Source organism: Ambystoma mexicanum, chromosome 6q, assembly GCF_040938575.1.
Source record: "Ambystoma mexicanum isolate Mex_15411 chromosome 6q, UKY_AmexF1_1, whole genome shotgun sequence".
Lineage (NCBI taxonomy): Eukaryota > Metazoa > Chordata > Amphibia > Caudata > Ambystomatidae > Ambystoma > Ambystoma mexicanum.
In genome coordinates, this window is record NC_090937.1 from 1,255,736,941 (window position 1) to 1,255,760,070 (window position 23,130).

At 44.5% G+C, this 23,130-nt stretch overlaps 1 protein-coding gene across 1 annotated transcript in view; it reads right to left on the minus strand.

Moving 5' to 3' along the window:
- LOC138516599 (sodium-dependent phosphate transport protein 2B-like) overlaps positions 1-23,130 on the minus strand; it is a 68,645-nt gene that overhangs the window by 36,872 nt on the left and 8,643 nt on the right. Inside the window, exons 2-7 of the mRNA XM_069631853.1 lie at positions 14,757-14,869; positions 14,497-14,655; positions 11,836-11,964; positions 6,245-6,385; positions 2,208-2,319; positions 797-992 (exon numbers count right to left, since the gene is read on the minus strand). Of these exons, the coding sequence (XP_069487954.1) occupies positions 797-992; positions 2,208-2,319; positions 6,245-6,385; positions 11,836-11,964; positions 14,497-14,655; positions 14,757-14,862 (843 nt within the window). The 5' untranslated portion in view covers positions 14,863-14,869. The remainder of the gene's footprint in view (positions 1-796; positions 993-2,207; positions 2,320-6,244; positions 6,386-11,835; positions 11,965-14,496; positions 14,656-14,756; positions 14,870-23,130) is intronic.

The window sequence follows — 23,130 nt, forward strand, 5'->3', positions numbered from 1 at the left end:
CAGCCATGCCCGGGATTCGAAGTGGATGAATGCCACGGGGGTTGTGGGACACAAGAACAGTGGGGACTGGGGATTCCTATGTCTGAAATGCAGATCACTTTGCTGTAGGCTGGTGGTGTTGGTGGGCACCTGAGGAACATGGCAACGATTAAAGACTAAGAGCAGGTCATATCAGGCTACAAAGCCATCATCTCTCACTTAGCTTCTTTTATTCACCCTGGACATTTACCTATGTGGCGCCAGATCCCTGTGTCGTGTACTTATATATCAAAATCTATCCCGAAACCAGTGTAGACGTCGGCTGAAATTGACATGTGAGCTTAACATGATCAAGGGAAAGAAACTGATCTGAGGCTAAACCACGCTCGTCAGTTAATGCAGTTACTTAGAACTGCCTCATGTTAAAGTGTTGACTCTGGCTGTTGAAAAAGACTTTAGTTGCAGCCTCTGCAAGCCAGATGTAACCATTGGATTGGTCAAGGAGCTCAACCACAAAGAAGTGGTTTAATGTGAATTGCAGCCAAGCGAATTAGCAAAAGTGCTTTCGCTGATATTAAGTAAGTGCCTGCAGACTTCTTGGGGATGTGCATCTTCTCTTCTGAAAAAATGTTCAAAGTGGAGAGCATGGTAACGAGAGGATAGCTCAGGGGCAACGTGCTCCCCTTGGAAGCAAAATGAAGCGGCGTAACACAGGTTCTATCCCCGGGTCCATGCTTAGAAACCTCTGGGTATTAAGCGCGTTATATATAAGCAATTACAATGACAATGCAGCATGCTGGTTTGAGTGCTGTCTTACCTGAACAATGAGTTCTGTTAACGGATCGGTGATGACGTTCAGAAGGTCAGGGGCATCGTTGCCAGTTTGAATATTGAAGGATTTGACAATGAGGTCCGTGAGGAGGTAGAGATACCCGCTGGCCACTTCCAAGGGTAGCAATATAAGCACGGACAACCAGTTGAAGAAGTCATGGACTGTGGCACCAGCAAAGGCCCTGCAATGAAAGAAACCATAATGCAGCGGTAGGAAATAACAGACATGAACATTTTCTCAAAACTGTGTATTTATAATATTTCATAAGCTAACAAAAATAAATGGTGGCCATCCAGCAGGAATGTTCAACTACGAAGATTACTCTAGGCCTAACCACGCTCTCTGCTGGGCCAGAGAAACCAGAGTGGCTGGTGCTTCCCCACTGGCTCTCTCGTAGACAGAGGTCTTTTTAGCCAATCGCCACGAAAGAGTTAATGGCACAGACCAAGGAAACACACGGCATTGGGCTCAAATTCGATCATGTGCTTTCAATTCACATATCTCAAACTGGACCTGGTGTCCTGTTCAGCTTCTGTCTAACTAGACCCGGTGTCCTGTTCAGCTTCTGCAATAGCTGTGTTTAATAATTACAAGCCGATTTTCGTAGTATATTTTTCATATAATCGCCCATTGCTCAGAGGAAGTTCAGTACAAGGGGCAGAGACTTTTACCATACATTGGGTAGAAAGGAGGCGAGATGCTCATTTATTTATGAACCGGAAGAGGAAGCTAAAAAGGGCACATGGCAAATTGATTTGCATTCTGAGTGCCGTACTGGTAAAAAGTGGAAGTAACTGATTTACTGCTACTTTTACTTCTCCATATCTCGGGGTTGGGGGAGAATGTGGGTGGAGAGAAATCCACCAGCATTTGGCTGGGGGCTTTTTCTCCAGAAAAAAATTAGACTGTACGTCAGGCGCAATTACTGGCCGTGGTAACTGCTCCCAATGGAGTCCTATGAGAAACCAAAATGGTGGACTAACACTGCTGCCCCGCCTCGGGTAGTTTGGCGGAATCACTGCCAGACTGAGTGAAGGCAACAATAATAGAGTTTGGTAGTATATCCAGTGGAATACCCCCAATGGGGGCAAGGAGGGCAATGCAATGTTATAACGTGGAGCATACCCTCTGTGGGGATGGCTGGGTGCCATTTCAGCCCTGCTAGGTTTGCACTGTCGAAATCCCGCACAAAAATAGATACATTTTATCAGAGCATCGTAGAAGGAACATTCCTTGCACTAAGCATGCGTTCCACAAATAAAGTGCAATACATTGCGATCTGCACTTCCGATTTCACACTGTAAGCAATTGTTCGGCTATTGTGCCAAGTGGACTCTTGCAGACAGTGAAAGTGTGACAGTCAAGGCCATAACATGAAAGGGGTGATCTGCCATACCTTCTGAATTCATTCCGGTCCCCGGACTGCATGAGGGCCACTATTGTGTTGGTGACAGAGGTGCCAATATTTGCCCCCATGATGATTGGAATGGCCGCTCTGACCGTAAGCACTGCGAACAAACACAGAGGGGTGGTAATACAGCATTGCCGAGGTGCCATCAACAAACATGCACATAGCCAGGTTATTTCATACAGAACATTTCATTCTTTCTTTTATTTCTTTTTCGGTTTTTGACATAGTGCACATCGAGCTCCATGGAGTCCTTTACAGAGAACACTGACTGCAGCAGCAACATCTCGAACCTGAGACGCAGGACCTAGACCTCTATGCATTCTGGAGCCTGGGTCCCACCAGGAAGGGATTGGAAGGCGGCTGGAACACCTGATTGGGACATTAACCCGCAAAGGTGATTTTTTCTATCTAAAGCGTACACTATATTTAAAGGTTGACCTTTAACAGGCGCATCTCTGAAGCAGGTTGTTGACAGTGTTAGCTGTGGGTGCTATTGTTGGCACAGTGTCTCACTAGACTGCAGGGGTCTGCCACTTGTGGCTCTCCAGACTACGGCTCCCATGCTCACTCTTCATTGACTATGTTGGCTAGGGGTGATTGGCGTTGTAGTGCCAAACTACTGGAGAAGCAAATGTTGCGGACCCATGCACACGCAGGTACAGAAAGGGCAGCAGAGTTGTCTGATATGTTTCCCTCCTGATGCTTTCTTCACCTCCACCCTTCTTAAAGTCCAGGGTTGTCCAGCTCCAGGCCGCGAGGGCCACAAACGTGTCAGATTTTCAGGATACCGCTCATTAATATTCATAATACATTTGCATACAATGATTCAAAATGTGTGCAATTTTATGCCATGAATATTCATGAGGGATATCCTGAAATCCAGTCAGGATTCTGTCCCTCGAGGCTTGGAGTTGGACAACCCTGTTATAGTCCATCATCAGTGTCATCTTAATGCACCCAGTGACCCATTCAGCGCTTAGATTCCTCATTGCCCACTGGGCCACCACTCCATTACATGCATAGACACTCTGCACCTGGCACATGTCTCCACTTGCTGGTAAAGGTCAAGACCCACAATGCCTTGAAGCCAATGACGATTACTGCTTTACACACACTTCAGTCCTCTAAGTGGGTGCTGGCCTCACTTTTACTAACAGCCCGGGCTCTATGAAATATTTAGAAGTGGGAGTATTGTATTTAAAGTTGGTATAAAAACATTTTTTAGGGAGGAAAATGGTAATCCCAGTTCCCAATCCGGTTATTTTTTGTGAGTTAATACAACTGTGTGTTACCTCTAAAATAGCTATCTTTTTATAATCCATATTTATTCACACCTAGTATTTCTTTGAAATTAAAAGATACATTTTTATCTTAAAGTCCCTCTCCAAATCAGACAGTAATGATATTAGAGCTTCTTCCAGCGGCGCTGCTCTGCTGAAACCACTTATCAGGGTGCCTCCATGGCTGTGTGTGGCTGAAAGGATTGAGCAGGCGCCTATCTGTCAGTGGTTTCTTATTTTGTGTTATTTCTTTTTTGTTTGGATTAGTTGCCTGTAAAAGTGGCAGGCATGCAGATTATCTGTAGAGTTGCTAGCAGCCTTCTCTGATCTCATGTGTGCTATTTCTCTAGCCTTGTTTCTGGGAAGTCAGTGGGCCTTGGCGACTCAAAATGTTTGCATGGCGGTCAGCGTTTACAATTAACATTAAACTCTGCCTGCCATTCATGCATGGTAGGCAGTATTTTAATTGTAAATGCTTCCTGACATTCGAGCATGGCAGACAGCATTTTATGTGGCTCCATAGGGTTCCCGAGAATTTGCACCAACATAGAAATGAAAGGCCTAAAACCCTTACGCAAAGCTTTTAAGCCTCCCATTAACGCTACGCCCCTGATGAAAATGAGCTCGAAAGTAGGGCAACAAACATTGAATGGCAACCATTAGGTTGCGTTAGAGGTGGGCGTGCCTGGCGAGGCCCTGGCCGACACAGGCTCGAACGAGGACTCCAGCCCGACCCTCCGTTTGGGCGGGTACCCCCGGATGCCACAAGCCTGCCACGGGGCCCACCATGTGCTGCCCAGTGCAAAAAAAATAAAAATAAACGGGCATTTCTTTCCATTTTGCCTGTGCCCCGCGCGCGAAATGGAAAGAAATGTCATTTTTTTCTTCATATTCGACCATTTCATTCCATTTTGCCTGCGCTGTCGTGGCAAAATGGAAAGAGATGTCCATATATGAAGAAAAATAAAATACACGCGACCCTGATGGCTGCTCGGGTGCCGAGTGGGCACCACGGCCGCATTTATTTTTTCAAAGTTGACCATTTCTTTCCATTTTGCCTGCTCTGCGTTGGCATAATGGAAAGAAATGCCCATTTATTTTCTCCACATTTGAGCATATGAATAAAATGGCGCCTTTCTTTCCATTTTGCCCGTGCAGCTCAGACAAAATGGAAAGTAATGCGCTTTTTTTCTTCATATTTGACCATTTCTTTCCATTTTGGCTACGCCGCGCTTGCAAAATGGAAAGAGATACTCATATATGGAAAAAAATAAGCGCAGCCCTGATGGTGGCTCACCAGGGGTCGCGTTTCATTGTTTTCCTTTTCCTGGGGGAGCCAGGGATTTCATGGGTTCGGCCCGTGGTGGGCTCCTAGAGTCAGCCATGACCCGCAGGCTCGGCCCTGGCTCGGCCCTACCCATGAAGTCCCCGGCTCCCCCAGCTCTAGGTTGTGTGTGTGTGTGTTTGCAGAGTGGCGGATCGCTTTAACCACGTCCCTTTGTATGGGACAGGACTTTGATTTGAACCTTGATTGCTCGGTTTGCAGAAGTCAAATCTGTCAATGCAGGGTTACCATGGGGTAAACAGGGGGCTGATAGTTCGGAATGTGCAGGTTCGGGTGTTGTGAGGTGGATCGCTATCCCAATGTTGACTCAGACACACAGAGTGTACATCGACTAAGAAAGAACATGTTATTGCCTCCTGAAAATACTACATCAGAGTGTCCCCATGGCGTAACCTCAAACGTCTTCATTTTCCACCATTTCCCATAAAGCCCACTGCGATTGAATGCAATCCTTCTGCGCTAATGTCCTGCGCTAATGTCCTAGTAGACTTGTTAAGGATCATAATTTGATGCCTTGCCTCTAAATGTTTTGGTACAGCATGACATTAATCTTCAAATCGGAAAGCAATAGTACAATGTAAGTAGATTTATTTTAGCCAACAGAAAGATGATGGTAAGACTGTTGAAAGTCCACAAAGAGTGTTGGGTGTCATAGACCCGAGCAACGTTTATTATGTAGGACTTAGACCAACACTATACAACACCAGAGTGATCCCTCCAATTGACCTGCCATTTGCTATTTTTTCAAATTCCCCCCACCCCACCTCCACCACTTTGCTCTTTTCTTGTACCTCGCATCTCCATCTCTACACATTATCAGTGTCACAGCGCCCTCATCCTTCCGTCAGGTTAGCCCCTTTCTGCATTTGAGTCTTTGCACCTGCTGTTGAGTAATAACTCATATTTCTACTCATGTAAAGCATCTTCCTTTTTGGCAGAGGCGTAGCCAGGATTTTCTAACAAGTTGGGGCTTAAGCAAATGTAATTGGGCCCACCACAGTGACATTAACATCTGTAAATACCCACAATGTGCTGCTGAGTGGGCATACACAGATTTAGGTGGGGCCTTGCCCGCTCAGGCCCTACCATGTCTACGCCTCTGCTTTTTGGGCTATCGGGGCTTTCATTCTCAAATGTGGCCGAGCTGGTCCATTCCTACTTTCCAAGTTCTAGAGAACCGCACCATCATGGTGACTTTTATTTCCTTACATAAGACATTTCAACGATATCAATTGGTTTCAATACAATTATTAGCAGCTTCACCAGCAATTGATAACTTAATAGATGTGTGGATAGCGGCACACCCAACGTCAACGCCTCTCACCTCTCGGGTAATCATTTACTCTGTGATATGCGTCTTACAGGCGTACATTGGAAGTAGTTGATTATTCACTTACGGCTAGATGACACCATGCTGACAATGATGGACGAAGACGTGCTGGAGCTTTGCACCAGGACGGTCACCAGAACGCCAATCACCAGACCGGCCACCGGGTTGGACAGCACAGAGTTCTTGAAAATGTCTCCTGCCGCTTTCCCTACATAGACACAACGACCATGTTTCAGTATTACCGCCAACAAAACGTATACTTTTATTGGCTATTCATAAACAATCAGGCACATAGTAAATGAACGCTCCTCACACCATAACAAGAGTCTAAGCAGTTCACGGTAGACCGCAACGATTATACAAAGGACAATAAACTGCTTTCTTGCAAAGTATGCAAATGATATGATTAGTCCTTTGATTGTTGTTCAACTTACTTTTTATATTAAGTCTTGTAAACACTCTACGTTTCTAACATTGGTCAAAACATATACATTCCCTTTGAAACAGATCCACGCCATTTCATAGCCAGAGTGGGGTTCTTCACGGTAGCAAAGTGCCTATTTTCCCTGTTATAAATGTGCTTGTGAGATGCGGTTACGGTAGGGGATAAATCATGGCTGCCATTTTGTACATGTAATTTGTACACTACAATTTGCTTGTGCATAATAGTACCAGTGTTGGTTTGAAACCCAGTACTTCACTTACCGCACATTTATTTTCTGAATGTCCTTTAATTCTTATGCTTTGTTAGGCTTTGTAACTGGGCTTTATATAGGTCACTAGTGCCATTGTCATAGGGCCTCATTACACGGTAGGCGGTAAGGGTTTACCGGTACCGGTATTTTACCGGTACCGGTAAATCCTTACCGCCTTACTACGAGGTCCCTTTGCGGGTTGGGGAATTTAACGCCTGCTTTTTGCAGGCGTTAAAAACCAACCCGTAAAGGGACCCAGGGAGCTAATTAAGGTACCGTAATTTGCGGTACCGTAATTAGCGCCTTCCCCATTCCCATTATACCCTATGGGGCAAAAATGGGAATGGGGAAGGGCAATGGTGGAAGGGGGAATTATCGCCCCACCAACCTTGGAATGGGGCGGTAATTCCCCTTTCCACCAAGGCGGTACCAGTAAATTACCGGCATGAACCATGGCGCTAATAGCGCCATGGTTTACCGCCTACCGTGTAATGAGGCCCATAGTCTCTTGATGCTTCGGGAGCTGCAGGAACATGGATGGTTTAGTTGGTTGGAACAAAGGAAGTAGTGTAAAACTGCTTTGCTGTTGTGTTGATGTGTGCAGATCAGAAAGGAACCTGGCTCTGTGTGCGGGGTAAAGTTTTAGGTGTGTTTGGTACATAGTCCATTGAGACATGGCCTGAGGGTACCTGGAGGTGGACAAGCAAGTTTTGTATCTTATCGGTCTGTTATATTGCTTTGAGGATCATTTTACTTCGACTCGGCATAATCTTGACTTGGCATAACCCTGACTTGGCATATACCCGACTAGAGGAAGGTCTGCGATTTACAGTACCAGGCAGTTCCCGCCAGTATCTTTCCATGTGCTCGTCTTGCCTCTGGTATAAATAGTCTTGGCATAGTTTCATATTGTGTACGTGCGTAACATCATCTTGCCGGCCACATTCATTAGAGACCGATTTCACCCAGTGTTCGATATCACCTGGTGACTGTGGATTCAAACCATGACATTTGCATACATCTTCTCAAAATGTTCAATTTATTAAAGAGGATTGGCTCATCCAAGGAAGAAGGTCTTTAACATAGAAGTCTTTTGACCAAATGACGTAGGGGGTGGGGCATGAAGATTTGGCTTGATAAACCATTTATGGCTTTTCCTCGTATATAGAGAACAAGCCTAGAACTTGCCTGCCTAGTCTTTCTAGTTCCCTGCTTGGTTTGCCGTTCCAAATGTACAATCTATCCAGTGCTTTTGCTGATATACACACATCATACGCCCTCATACTTGACCCACAGTATTGTCCGCTCAACTTTATTATTAAGCATTGGAGTGTCAAGGCCTTCCAATGTTGAACCCTCTTTTGGTTTTCTCAGCAAATTTTGGTATTTGGTAATGATTGGTAAGACCGAGACACAGTATCCTTTCAAGGCTACCATCAATGTCTTGTTCATAAGCCGCCACACTTGTGGGTAACAATCCCAAAAACAGTTGTTTTAATATTGATAGTCAACTTACTGTCACTGCTGCTGAGTTGGGGGAAAATATTGCCTTGAGATGTTGGAGAAGGTGCTGTGAGAACACTCGCCTGTTGAGTTTGGATTGGGGTCTCAGAGCTTCTCAAACAAAATTACTGTTTAGGGCCTATTGGTCTCCGGAGAGGTTGTTCAGGAGACAACTTTTGGACACTGAACTTTGCTGGAAGTGTAACCATTCTAGAGGTTCCCTCAGTCATTTGATTTGGTCATGTCCTAAAACAATGCATTTTTGGGAAAAGGTTTGTGAACAGTTGAGTCTAGTTTTGGACATTGCAATCCCCATGAGTGCTTCTCTGTTCATTCTAGGAGATAGTTCCATACTGGATGATATTGACTTTGGCAAGAAAATGTAGTTGCTGCGTGCATGTATGGTTGCAAAAAAAATGATATTGAGATCCTGGAAGTCGAGCCTTTCTTTTAATATTGATGAATGGGTGGAGGAGCTTCTAACTGTCTTGATGTATGAAAAAGCCATTTATAAATGCAAGGATGAAATTGGACAATTCTGGGACATTTGGAGATGTTTTCTTGATGTTTATGGATAGTCTCGAACTTTCATTTGGGACTACTGTGTCCCTGAATCTGTAGATTACTGTCATCGGTCATTGTTCATGGTTATATACATTGTACTTATGATACTCTTGTATTTGCGGTATGAATTTCTGCCCTTTTTTCTGTTTTCTTATTTCCTTTTCTTCCTCTTTTCTTTCCTTTGTGTATCTCTATTCTTTCCCTTTAATGAGTTGTTTAATGGTAGTTTATGATTTGTTGCTTTTCATGCTGCTTAATGTTTGCTTTCGTTGTTGATTACTGTTGTGAAAATAAAAAGTTTTGAATACTTATTGTCACTTGTATGTGTCCCATGGGCCTTCATTATTATTTTAAAACAGATTGGTATTTTGAAGACGAGTTCTGTGTCATCTACATATATCAGAGAAGGGAAACCTTGCCCTCCAATGTTAAGAGATAGTCCATCAACAAGATTGCCACAAACATGCCATGAACAAAAATGAAGTCAGCTCACGAAACATAATAATCCACAGAGCATGTGAATTCTCTTTTCGCTGGTTTTCAGATATACTGATTAATTGTTTGAGTTAGCATACAATCAGAATATAAACATTGAAACCACTCAAGAGTAGAGCCCCGGATTCTTGCCTCATGCAGGACTTTTATTAAGACAGAGAGTAGTCAATGAAGTTGAAAGCCGCTGATGAATCACGCATGATCATGGCCTCGACACCACCAGCACTGCGTAACATGCAGATTTGTTGGGGACTTCTATGGGGATCAAGCATTAAGTTTACCTGGGCAATGAAATTGTCAACAGAAGACCTGCAAAGCAAACTAATAGTAATGATAAATGTATTGAATATTTGGCACGTGTTTGACAATTCTCCTGCCTAAAATGAGTGCTGTCTGTTAAGTCTAGAGGTAGTAGGCCAAGGTGCACCAAGATAATGCAGCTAGGCTGAGTTGCTTTTTAAGATGGCATTGATGGCAGATGGGGGTGATGCAAAGATCAGATTCAGTTTGGGCCAGAGAAATCACCCTACGTAGAACGGAGGACAGGACCTAACAATACAAGACGTAAGTGTTGACAAGTCTCAATAGAGTTCAGGTGGGTTAGGAGGAGGATGGGAGTAGAGAAGCTTCAAGATTGAGGTGCAGCATATGAGCTTAGACATGGTTTAGGGTCTCACCACACACTCCTTGGGAGCAGAATATTGCAGGTGGGCTTGGGTTTGTTGTGCGTGAGTGCTCCCCTGGTCCCTGTATGAGGAGCTGAGAGCATAGGTGTATTGAATGCGTTCCCGTCAGGCCCCAAAGAGGGCTATTAAGCTAAAGCAAAAGCCAGGGAATGAACACAGCAGATCAACATAATCAACGAATTCAAACTAACAAAAGTGGAATTGGGCAAATAATACGAGGCACAAATGGAATAAAAGAAAGAACACAAAGTGAAAACAAAATCAAATACCTGTCCAACTCCGGTAGCATAGGCAGTGCAGGCTGCATTCAAACAGCAGCATGGCCGCGTGGCCAGGTTCAGGTGAGGACTTGGCCACCTTGTCAGGATTTAGTTATAAACTGAGGCGATTGCTACTAATCTAGCTGCTAGATTTTCACGGGAAGTTACACGTTTCTTGGGCAGGGCTGTGCATTTGCTTGTGACTTAGACTCCTAATTGTAGGTCAAGGGTGTGTGGACGTTTTTTGTTGGCATCCGAAATAGAAACATGCACTTCATACAAATATCCAGTGGTGGGACCTATTTTCTGATAGGTGTTATTAAGAGGAATCATAAATAGGCAGAGAGCCTATATATAAGAGATCATAAGCAGCCTGTGATCATCACCGTAAGAAGACAAGGGCAGGGGTGTTGCTGGGTCTGGAAAAGATCTGGGGCTACGCGAACGTTGGGACTGTCGGGACTCAGGGCTAGCTAGCCTTTTGGTTGCAGTCCCTGAACCTCTATCCGGGGCCACAACCAAAAGAACGGGGGCTATAGCATCCTCAGACCCCCCCCCCCGTCAACACCTCTGAGGGAAGGTATCCGACCATCATCCTGGACACAGGTTTTATACTGCTGTGAGATGAGTTCATAGACAGCAGTGATCTAGCCCTTTGAGATGTTTCACAATCAATAGGAAATATTGATTACTGCACAATCTAGATCACAACATGATTATGTGAATGAACTCCTTACATGCCAACGTGCCCCTTTCTATTCGGGGGATGCTACTTCAGCTCTGTTTTTAATTTTGCATTCTGGTACTTGTAGTCCTGAATTTCCCCATCATCAACTCATAACTGCTGCTCACAGAAAGCAAAGTTAAAACCAGGACTGGATGAACCTCTCCCAAATAGAATGGGGCACGTTGGCATGTGTGTAACACAGTTGTCTATTCTTTTTTCTAAAGCTGTGTGTATGTGTGCTCATACTGTTTATCGATCAATTACTATGACTTAAGTGACAGTGTCATTTCCTAAAATATCTTGCAAGGGTTGGATTGCATGAAAGTATCAGCCAGTGAAAAATGCTTGGTTTGCACCATACAGCTACATAAACACCTCTCTGTTATCTTTTCTGGAACCTGCAATGATCATTTTTAAATGATAAGGTCTAAAAATAAAAAAGATACCTGTACGAAACAGCCTGGGTAAAGTGATAGCAGACAAACATAGCTGTAGTTTGCACTTGTGAAACATATCTACCCAATGCAGTCCCTGTTGTGTTGAGCGGTGAAGCTCGGATGTAAACGCATGATTCCTGACTTCTAAAAGCTCTGGATTTAAAGTTGGCCCCAACTCTCATCAATGTGTCTGCAGGGGATACCATGTGTTCCCTTGAAATTACTGAGAGCATCATCATAACATGTTCTGTCCGCAAGTCATGTGTGTCATGAAATGGCAGCATACTGTACCTCCGACCAGCTGGAAAGCGGAGCTCAGGACATCCAAGGAGCAGACGAAGAAGTAGAGCAGTCCCAGCAGGATGAAGAACTTTGCTATTCCTTTCAGCACTGCCAAGATCTTGCCTTTGGTGTCCAGCTCTGCAAAACACGTGCAACAGCTTCCCGTTATTTCTATGATTCTGCAATTGCAAGTGTACAGTTGTGGGCATTTTCCTGGCCATAGGCCCACGAGCGGTGACTATTTTTCAGATCTCAATTTGAATTGAATTGCTGCAAAGGGAGCAGTGTTGTGTCCAGGGAGTGGCCTGGGGTGGCACTGCTACCCCTGGAATCTGATTGACCACCCCAGGTGCCACCACATTGTCATACAACTATGATCATTAAAGTTTAACACAGGAATGTAAGACACTAATGTTAGTAATTAAAGTAGATATGTGTAGTGGAGACAAAGCGTACATGAAAGATATTCAGACGTGTGTGTGTGTGTGTGTGTGTGTGTGTGCGTGTGTGCGTGTGTGTGCGCGCGCGGTTCATGCCACCCCTGCATAAGTCAGTGCCCCACTTGGACCATCCCAGTCAAGTGCCTGGATAAGCCACTGAAAGGGAGGGAGCCCAGGCTCAGACTCCTGTCTGTGAATAGAGCTCATGTCAGTTGTACCTCCTCCACCCTTTCCTGGCCAATAGCACTTTGTATTCTGGCCTTGGATCGTACCTTTTACCATTACAGGGATGATCTAATTCTTCTCATAATACAAAGGGGTGTTCGGTAGGAATCCTGCCTAAGGTGACCCTTGTGTTGTGACGGGGTTTGGGGGCAGTTATTAGCTAATCGCTGTTAGTACTTGTTCTGATTACATCTTTACTAATCATAACCTAAGGGTGTCCTATTCTTGAGCCTTTGTCAATGTCACAAAGTCCCTTTATTTTGTGTTCTATTCTAAAAAGTAACTATTGACATTCTTCCAAATTAATTGTAGTTTAGGGATCCACCCAAAAATATCATATAGTTTTTATTATGCCTCATCCACCACTCGGTCCCTAGCTTTTCAAGAATGCTGATGAAATGTTGAACTATTCAGCAGCCTGTCCTAGGAACATGCGACTGGGCACTAAGTGAAGCGATTTGAGTAGACAAGATGGCTGCCAGTCAGTCGATAGGGAGAAATAAGTGTGACCGGAAACACTGATGCCAAAATCACAAGAGATTCTTCCGAAATTTCTACAAATAGGGCAAGAGGCTTCAAGGTTGGAGACCGCTGACATAGGGCATAAGGAGCAAGTGCAAAATGCACAAAGGGGACTTACAGACTGTGTGGGGTCCATCTGTGAAATGTATTGGTGCACTGAAAACCGAGTATGAAAGTGTTGCTCATTGGCCAGACCTTTGGGTCATGTGTGGCTGTGCCTCAAAGGACAGTGGCCTGCTGAAATCAGCGTGACTCCATCCATGCTCGCTGAAACCCAAACCCGGGCTATGGATACTTGAGGGATTTAAAGTATTTATGATGACCAAAAAGGGGGCATGAACCCCAAGATCTCATGCTACCCGCCCCATAGGCTATTTCAAATGGATAACTTTTACGGTTTGGCCACAATTTCATTTGTGCCTCGAGAAAATTGTTTGCACAATGCATAACCTATATACCGACATAAATAGAGTTCAACCACACAAAAGATGAAAAGCGAAACACGGCAGTGTCTTTATCGAAAGGCTTTCTTGTGTAATTTGAGCGATCTAATGGAGCATAGATGTAGCGTCAATCGTCAGAAATACCCTCACTGAAACTCAGATTCACAATATAGCCTATATCGAAATCTAGAAATTAAACTCAAAAGTCATATAAACAAAGGCAAAATGAATTTCAGTGTTGAAGCCACCCATGGTGCCAGAGGCCTGTGGTGATTAGCAAATAAGGAGAGGGTGGCAACGAATAAATCAATCATATAGCCGGCTCACAAAACATTGCACCATGTATTGACTTGCCTTGTATCTCCCAGATTGATGAGGCATTATCAATTTGGCCGAGCCAAACCCTTGCGCAATAGCCCTATGGCTTGAAGGACAACTGACGTGCAGGTTTTCATGAACTGTAGGGAATGTCAGCAGAAGGCACAAAAACACACTTGCTAATCTTAGCAAAAGCAGAGGAATCTCCCTTCTTCCATGACTTACAAGGACCCTGATAATGACTAGTAGTCGCCCCACTTTTTAGGGAGCCTTTCTGCTGTATTTAAACACTGCCTTGGTCATCTGGTGATTACGACTAGATACATTCAGGCCCTCAACCAATAGGTGGATTATAACCACATGCAACGAAAGCCCCGTCAGAACATGGCACCCGCCAAAAGAGCACTGCTGATGCCAGTGCACCTGATGGATCTTTAGGGTTCCAGTTCGGTAAAAGAATACCCAGGCATCAAAATAATTCCACCTCAGGCAAGGGCGGCATTTTGTAGCTAAATGGAAAAATGATACAACTTAAAGCTAGCGATTCAAAGGTTATTGGTATCCTGCAAAACATAGATTGGGCTCGCAAGACAGCAGGTACTAACATCTAACTGAATTGTGCCTCACTGCACGACTGGGCAGAACACAAAGTTGAAATAAGGCAAAGAGAAAGACAGAAACTATAAAACCATAGACAAATGATGAGGTGTTGGCGTTTGTACCTGACCACTTGGGCCCAGTGCTCTTCAGTTCGGGCATGTCCCATGGGTCCACTGCTTCCTCTTCACCATCATCGGCAATCTCAGAAGACTTACTGACTAAGGCAAGGGTAGAGTAGGCCGGAGGTAAAGGTGGTCCAGCGTCATCGGATCGTATGTTACCTAAGGAGGAACGGTCAAATGAAGTAATGTAACATCACGTTCTCATGAGGACGACCAACAAACCGTTTCATGCCACAGTACGTGTTCATTGTCCTACTTACCATCGGTGGTTGCAATGTCATTTTGAGACTGTGACGCGAGAGCAGGTGCACCTTCCAATTTTACTCCATCATGGGCAGATGCTTCCACCTCAGGCAAGGGCGGCATTTTGTAGCTAAATGGAAAAATGATACAACTTAAAGCTAGCGATTCAAAGGTTATTGGTATCCTGCAAAACATAGATTGGGCTAGCAGGACAGCAGGTACTAACATCTAACTAGACATCCAATGCAACAGCCGCGACATGGCCAATCATAGGCTGAGAACCATATATTGCACTCGCATGGGCACTGATTGAAAATAATTTTCCAGCATTGCATGCTGGCAGATACAGTGGGGGTGGTGGAATCAAAATAGTCATGCTTTCTCTTCGGAAACTGCCATGTTACCCTTTTAGCCTCCCAAACCAAATATGTCCACCCAATCAGTAAAAAAGAAAAAATCTTGCTTTCCGTTTCCATATGAGGAACATTTTCTTTAAGACACAATATTCCACTCTGTGAGTGGATGAGTGAACGAGAAAGTGAGTCAATCGCCCCATTGGGTCACTCATTCCTTCGCATCTTCAGGCTTTTATTATTATTTACAGCAATAATAACCACAAACTAAAACTGGTGTGCTTTTGGACACCCTCTGTCCAAGGGGAGTGATGCCTCCCACCAGCCGGTTGTTCTTCAGAGTTTGCCGTTGCTCTTCGGTGGTGATCTTTCCACGTTCTTCGAGCTCTGCTGGTAAGTCCTTTCTTTGTGTTCATGTAAGCCAGACTTTTGCCTTTCCTGTTCCCTCTTCTATTCTTGGTTGATTCCATTCCTCAGCCCAATTGGCATCCTCTCCTTAGACACGTGCCGCCTACGACTTGGCCGGGTACCGAGCCTGCTAGCCAGAGCCTCTTTCTCTCCTTTCTTTTTTAGGGTGGGTTTGGTGGGAAAACAAAAAGCTCCCTTCTTTTCCTTCTAGAAAGCTTACCCAAACTGGATGTGCCTGCTTTCTACCATGCCTATCACCTTCCTGGGAATCCTATTTATTCCGCCACTTGTCTTTGTTATGCTTCTGGGGGACGGGCCACCTCCTTAGCCGCTGTTGTTATTTTTCACATCTTTCTTTGTTTTTCTCTTCTAGGCCACCTTTTTGTTGCCAGGTTGTCATGATAATCTCTGGTGACGGCACCTATTAGCTGTACCCCCCTGGGAGAGCCCCTATGGCTACCCCTTAAGCCTAACCTCCAAGGCCCTCTATCTTCCCATCCCCATGGGACGGTCAGGGCCTGTGGCCAAGGCTATTTAGTGCAGGCACCCTTGCTCTCTTTCTTACCCCTAATCTGTTACAAAAAACCACATACCACTATGTGTGGATTAATAATTGCCTGTAGGCTTTTAATATTTACAGCAATAATAAAAAAACTAAAAACAGGTGTGCTTTTGGACACCCTGTGTCCAAGGGGAGTGATTTCTTCCAGAAGCCGGTTTTTCTTCATAACTCGCCCTCGCTCTTCGGTGGTGGTCTTTTCACCGTTCTTCGAGGTCTGCTGGTAAATCCTTTCTTTACGTTGATGTAAGTCAGACGTTTGCCGTTTCCTCTTCTATTCTTGGCTAATTCCTTTTCTCAGCCCAATTGGCATCCTCTTCTTAGATACATGCCACCACACCTGAGTGGTAGCCTCGGCCGCTCAGGTTCCCCCAAAAGTACACTTATCTGCACCCCCTATTTTCTAGTGCACTAAAAATGTTATCCGTGAACACCTCCATCCCTTTCTGTGACAGGTGCACCCCATTGTGGTGAAAAAGGTCAGGGTTGTTTTGGGACAGGCTATGCCTGACGAAGCGTAGCCCTGTGTTCCTGCAGACCACACAATTACAGTGTGAACCATCTAAGAGCGTTGAGCACCCAGCCCCAAAATGTGAACAATGGCGTGTACCAATAGTTTGTTTTGTTCAGGTAGTCTTGTGGGCTACGAGTCCTGATTCATCTGGAAGTGTCTTTCACACTGAGGTGGTTTACAATCTGATGCAACATTTCCCCCACAATTGCTTTCCTAGCAAAAGGATGCTCCTGCCTACTTTGTTTCGAAGGTACTTTGGGCATTTGCCCCACACAGTGTTTAGAATAAGTGACACATTTTAACTGGATCATACACTGGGATCTGTGTGTAATGATCCACTCGTAGCTATTGCCCATTCCATTCTGCATAGTCCTCTGGTGAATCTTAAGTATGCATCTCGGCTGCCTGGAGCTGTTCATGAGCCACGTGGCTGATGGTCAAACACAGAATTACAATAATCCAATCTTTTACAGTCCTCCTAAATAATAGAAGAACCTTACCACACCCGATTGGGCACAATATTGTGCCAGACAAACAGGACCGCTTTCTCCTATGGGGCATTTAGTTGGAAATTGATGGTTCTTATTCCGCCAAAATTAATTTTGCAGACACCTCAATAGTTGCACCTATTATTCTGGCTTATATTTAACTATGACAAAGAGCTGGGTATCATGTGCCTAAGAATGATATACGAACCTGAGTTGGAAATAGGATGTTGGAGAGGGAACGTGTATGGGACAGAAATGAAACACTATGGGCCAGATTAACAGCCAAAAGCGCCATTTCCAATCTATCTGCTAAGCTCTAAGAGACAGGATCTAATTGATTCAAGAGACTGGCGACTGCTTATTTTCCTCCAATAACCATTCAGCTAAGAAGCTATAGTCCATGATATCACAGCAGGAGCTCTGGCCTGCAGAAATTGGCAATGTCAGCTGTGGTTAGAATTGCATCATATACCTCAACCAGAGCCCTGTCTGCCCCAGGCCTGTTTGGAAGCCTGGCTACATGGCGTTTAAGCGATGGAAGCCCCATGAGTTTGGTGCATCCCATCCACACAATGATTGATTACACATATCCAACAGAAAAGGGAAGATGCGAGTCCCATGGTGCTGGGATAGTCATTCTGACATCAGGTACACCGTGGATTTAGGTGGTTTGACCCTTTTTGATTGGGTGAATCAAGCTGTAAGGAACATAGACCTACAGTCCAAAATACTCATGGCCCACAGGTCATGGGCATGAAAGATGTTGTTGGGTAGTTGATTTCTGGAGGGCATCATTTCACGGGAGTCTAATGATATATGGAAATTAGATTTATTGGCATCAATGATGAGCAGCACATGTAAACCGGGCTTTTCAATGCGAGGGATCCTGGCCCTTCGCTTTAGAATGTGGTTCATAACGGCCCCTAATCTTTGACCGAGCACTCTAGCAGGAGAGGGATACATGTCTTGCTCAGGCAGAGAAGCTAATTACAGACTGTATTGAGAACTGAGCGAGTATTGTGTGAGCAGTGCCTTTGTCAGAAACAATGGTTTATTTGTACGTGACCCAATGGCCCTTCAGATGATTGCATTAACTGTGGATTCTATCCTACTTCAGTTGTGCTCAATGTGTTTCCCTTGTTAATTTTGCGTGCAAGAAATTCTAGGCAGAACTATTGAGCTGGGCAGGTCCAAGCTTTGGATCTGATGAGTGGAGCAGAGAAGATAGTGGAACCGCTGCACAGCCGAGCCCTAGGATTCCCTTAAGGTTATTCTTTGAGGGGATTTGGCATTTTCAGGCAAGCAATCTCTTTTACTTGGGGGAACAGATTGCCACCAACCTCTTGCCACACAGGGGATCATTATTTGGAATGTTTAGCTAATGTAGGCTATTCCCTGTGAAGCCATCTAACAATAACGATAACATTCTGTACACCATCTTTCTTTGTCTGGTCTTCCTTGAATTGGGATTTGCACAATGTCTAGCTGCAGTGAAGGAGGTGTGAGTTTTATTGTTGTGTGTGCTGGAAACTCAGGAGTTTCGGATCTTTCATGTTCTAAGGGACATCAGATATAGAAGGCTGCTTAACATCTTTCACTCCCAGTTCTTGGAATTTTGCACTGAGGCGGAGTCAATGTACAGAGCTAACATTGCACAGAGTTGGCATGTAAATGTCATTCCTAATAACTGCAAGGTGTATGCATTGCAGTATCATACCCACAAAAAGAAGTTACCAATTCTTTGTGGAGATATTCAGTGGAGAAATGGGACATCTAATCCACTGAAATAAAATGCTTGCTCTCTCGCAGACATGCCACAGATTGAATGGCTTATTTAAATTTCGAAGTGTAGGTTGCTTTCGGTCGGTCCATTGCACTGTGGCAGTGCTCGTTGATTGGCCCCTTGCATTTTGTTTTTTTCAATGGTAAAAGGGTTAAATTCACTTTTTGTTCTTTCTGAAATGAATTCTGTCCAGCTCGGAGGCCATTTTGTTTTATCATTCATATGACATTGTGGCAGTCATGCGATGTGCATGCGGCTAACGTATCTGCAGTTGCACTGCACAGATGCGCTGTCACAGTGCGTGGCCCGAAGTCTGTTATCTTCACACCTCCACCTGCACCTTCAGAGACCATAAAACTGTGCATTGCAATTCAGTAAGCAGTCGGGGAATCTCCATTTGCGAGAAAGATACCCCCAGGTACTGCACGTGGACCTGTCGAACACAGTCTCTGGCGCTCCATCTTGACCTATCGCCCCAACTCATAACATAGCAAGCTCTTCATTGCCCCTAATCTCCCAATATAGCGTGCTAGGTAAGGCGATTGTTGGGACACTAACAGTCAATTATCATCTGGGGTAATGACCAGCATGCCCTGCGACCACATGCATTCATACAGATCAGTTTGTTTCCCTATACACTGAACACCTGATTATCTGCACATTTGATAATGAACAGCACCCAGGTGTTCATGCAAGAACAAGGCATGTTGGGACACTGAATAGGAGATTAACTATTAAGTGCTCCAGGATATCCACTGTACAAGTTAGAGTGATGAATATAATTGTATAATTAATGATTAGGCCAGCCTATAATAAAGTGTCCTCTGTCCTGGCATTTAGAAGAGAGAGAGAGAGAGAGAGAGAGAGAGAGAGAGAGAGAGAGAGAGAGAGAGAGAGAGAGAGAGAGAGAGAGAGAGAGAGAGAGAGAGAGAGAGAGAGAGAGAGAGAGAGAGAGAGAGAGAGAGAGAGAGAGAGAGAGAGAGAGAGAGAGAGAGAGAGAGAGAGAGAGAGAGAGAGAGAGAGAGAGAGAGAGAGAGAGAGAGAGAGAGAGAGAGAGAGAGAGAGAGAGAGAGAGAGAGAGAGAGAGAGAGAGAGAGAGAGAGAGAGAGGAGAGAGAGAGAGAATTTCACTGCGCAGTGTGGCTCTGTGCATTTTCCGAGACAGTGTATGTGTATTTGTTTGCACATACAGATGAGGGAAGAGAGTGTATATGTGGGCATGTGCTAATATCTTCTTGCTTGCGAGAGTCAATGTGCATATAGTGCCACTGCCTGGGTATTTGAGTGGAGTACCAGAGTATACCAAGACACAAAGCTATATTTATATATTTTATTTATTTATTTTATTTGTAAAGCACGCTAGCAGCCCCGATGCATCGAGGCGCTGTTGCAAGAGGTTGTCTTAGTTACATGAAGATTCTTTGCTCGAGGTTACAATGAGCGTTAAAACAGTGTAATGGAGAGAATGTTACACACAGTACCATGTAAGCTTTTAGCTAGATAACTGGTTACATATCTTTGTTCATTTAATTTACAATGCATGGTGAGTAGAGGCAAACAGTAAGGGCAGTGTTAAAGGAAAAGCATAGTTTGTATGGCTTTCCTGAAGGCAGTGTGGGAATCTATGGTGAATATATGGTGGCAGCACTTGGCAATGGCCTTGTATATGGTTCATACATATTTGTATATGATGGCAATAGATTACATAAGGTGTGACTGATTGTCGCAGTATCCTACAAATGACTAGCGTAACAGACCATATTATGGCAATTACTTGGCCTGTGATGGCAATACCTTCATAGTGGGCCTCAGGGGCATGTGATGCCCGATGTTTGTAATAAGGTGGCAGATCCTGGTAACAGTCCTACCCGACCTTCAAAAATCTTGTAAATACTTGGCTATTTGACAAATATGACTAAGGTCCCTGTGACCCGTTCATTCCTCAAACGTTTTTTTTCTGTACTGAACGCTGTGATACCCCAGGGTGTGGGCGTTACATACATGTAATACATTTATAAATAGATGACAAAATATGGGATGAGTAGTCCCATCCATATGCTGCCTTCCCATTATTGCGGATGGTTTGTGACCCGCTCAAAGGACATATCTCATACCAGCTGCTTTCCATACCCCACTCCACCCCTCTGATCCTTGACATAGACGGTGCTTCCTTTGCCCCGGTATCGGGTACAAGGGATGACCTGAAAATAAACTATTGTTCACAGGCACGTGTAATTAAATAATTTATTGACATGGCAGATCCAGCTGAATCAAAGTGACTCTGCCGTGTATGTTTGTTTAAGAATCCATGTGTCTTAATGCATCGGAGACGTTGTGTCCTGGCATAGTTGGGTTCCTCTATGTGGTTGTGTATGTTTGTTAATTGGTGTGTGTGTCATGGAATAGTTGTGTTATTTTATATGTGTGTGTATGTCTGTTAAACAATGTATGTGTGTGTCCTTTACGGTGATTGTATGAATACATGTATTTGTCAAAGTGTGTGTAAATGTACAAGTGTGTGAGTGAATTTGTGTGTTTGTGGGTGAACATTAGTTTCTGTGTGTCTGTTTGCTTGGGTCAGTGTCAGTATGTGTATTTGTATCCATAATGGATTTGGTGTGGTAGTATATTTGGGAAGGTGTATGCTAACCATCTTCCCTTGAGCATGTGACTTCTGTGACAAATCGAGATGACATGTATGGGACTATCAGATATGCAGAAACTATTGAAGCCGGAGATTGGGGGAAAAAGCCCAAACTGAAATAGACATCTGCCAACAAGAAAGAAGATCTGTCTCTTTACGGATAGACCTCCACATTACTGAGATAGGTGGAATGATAGGGATGAGGGAGGAACAGCATTCGCAGCGACATAGCCAAGTCCAGAGAGGGAGAGGAGAGCGTAAGTAGACAAAGCCATTTCATGCTATGACACCTGCGAGAGGTGAAACCAAGGAGAGCGTGGAGCACACAACTTTCGGACGTGGTCTGAGTGCGAGAGCAAGACGCTAAAGGTCCAGCGTCTATATGCAGTGAGGAGAAAGGGAGATGGGAATTCGAATCCAGGTGGTGGCATGACCATGAACATTTCGTGGTGGCCAGTGCGCCGGTCCAATGACACCAAAACCACTACGCCAAGGAGGCAGCGAGACTTCCGCTTACCCACAGCTGAACCTGGGCCTAGGGAGTGAGAGGACTCCGAGTGAGATGTGGGCGTAGTTGCCTGCACAGAGAACAGGAGTGAACGAGGCGAACCCAAGCAACAGCAGGCCCGGTGACATTTCCCCTGGAGAATCAGAGGTAACAGGGAAAGTGGGGGAACCGGGAGGCCACCAGGGAATCGTTATAAAGCAACAGAAACTCGTCCCAATTAAATTAGAAAGACATTAAATTTCAAAGCGATAAAGTGGAACTATATTAATATCAGAAAGTGGTTCACAACTAAACCTGAAAGAGAGAGCCCTGTGACGGGGCACAAATACCCTGAGAAGAGGGGAAGATATGCCATAACTCAAGAAGTAAAGAGGGTGGAGAATATCGGAGACAGACCTATAGGACTACCAAGAGAACTTAAGGTAAACACTTAAGGGAAAAGATACTCAGACTCAAGGGCTTAAGGAAAGGGGAATAGCGACCTGAACCTGAGAAGAGGGGAAGATATGCCATAATCCAAGAAGTAAAGAGGGTGGAGAATATCAAAGACAGACCTATAGGACTACCAAGAGAACTTAAGGTAACCACTTAAGGGAAAAGATACTTAGACTCAAGGGCTTAAGGAAAGGGGAATAGCGACCTGAACCTGAGAAGAGGGGAAGATATGCCATAATCCAAGAAGTAAAGAGGGTGGAGAATATCGGAGACAGACCTATAGGACTACCAAGAGAACTTAAGGTAACCACTTAAGGGAAAAGATACTCAGACTCAAGGGCTTAAGGAAAGGGGAATAGCGACCTGAACCTGAGAAGAGGGGAAGATATGCCATAATCCAAGAAGTAAAGAGGGTGGAGAATATCGGAGACAGACCTATAGGACTACCAAGAGAACTTAAGGTAACCACTTAAGGGAAAAGATACTCAGACTCAAGGGCTTAAGGAAAGGGGAATAGCGACCTGAACCTGAGAAGAGGGGAAGATATGCCATAATCCAAGAAGTAAAGAGGGTGGAGAATATCGGAGACAGACCTATAGGACTACCAAGAGAACTTAAGGTAACCACTTAAGGGAAAAGATACTCAGACTCAAGGGCTTAAGGAAAGGGGAATAGCGACCTGAACCTGAGAAGAAGCAAG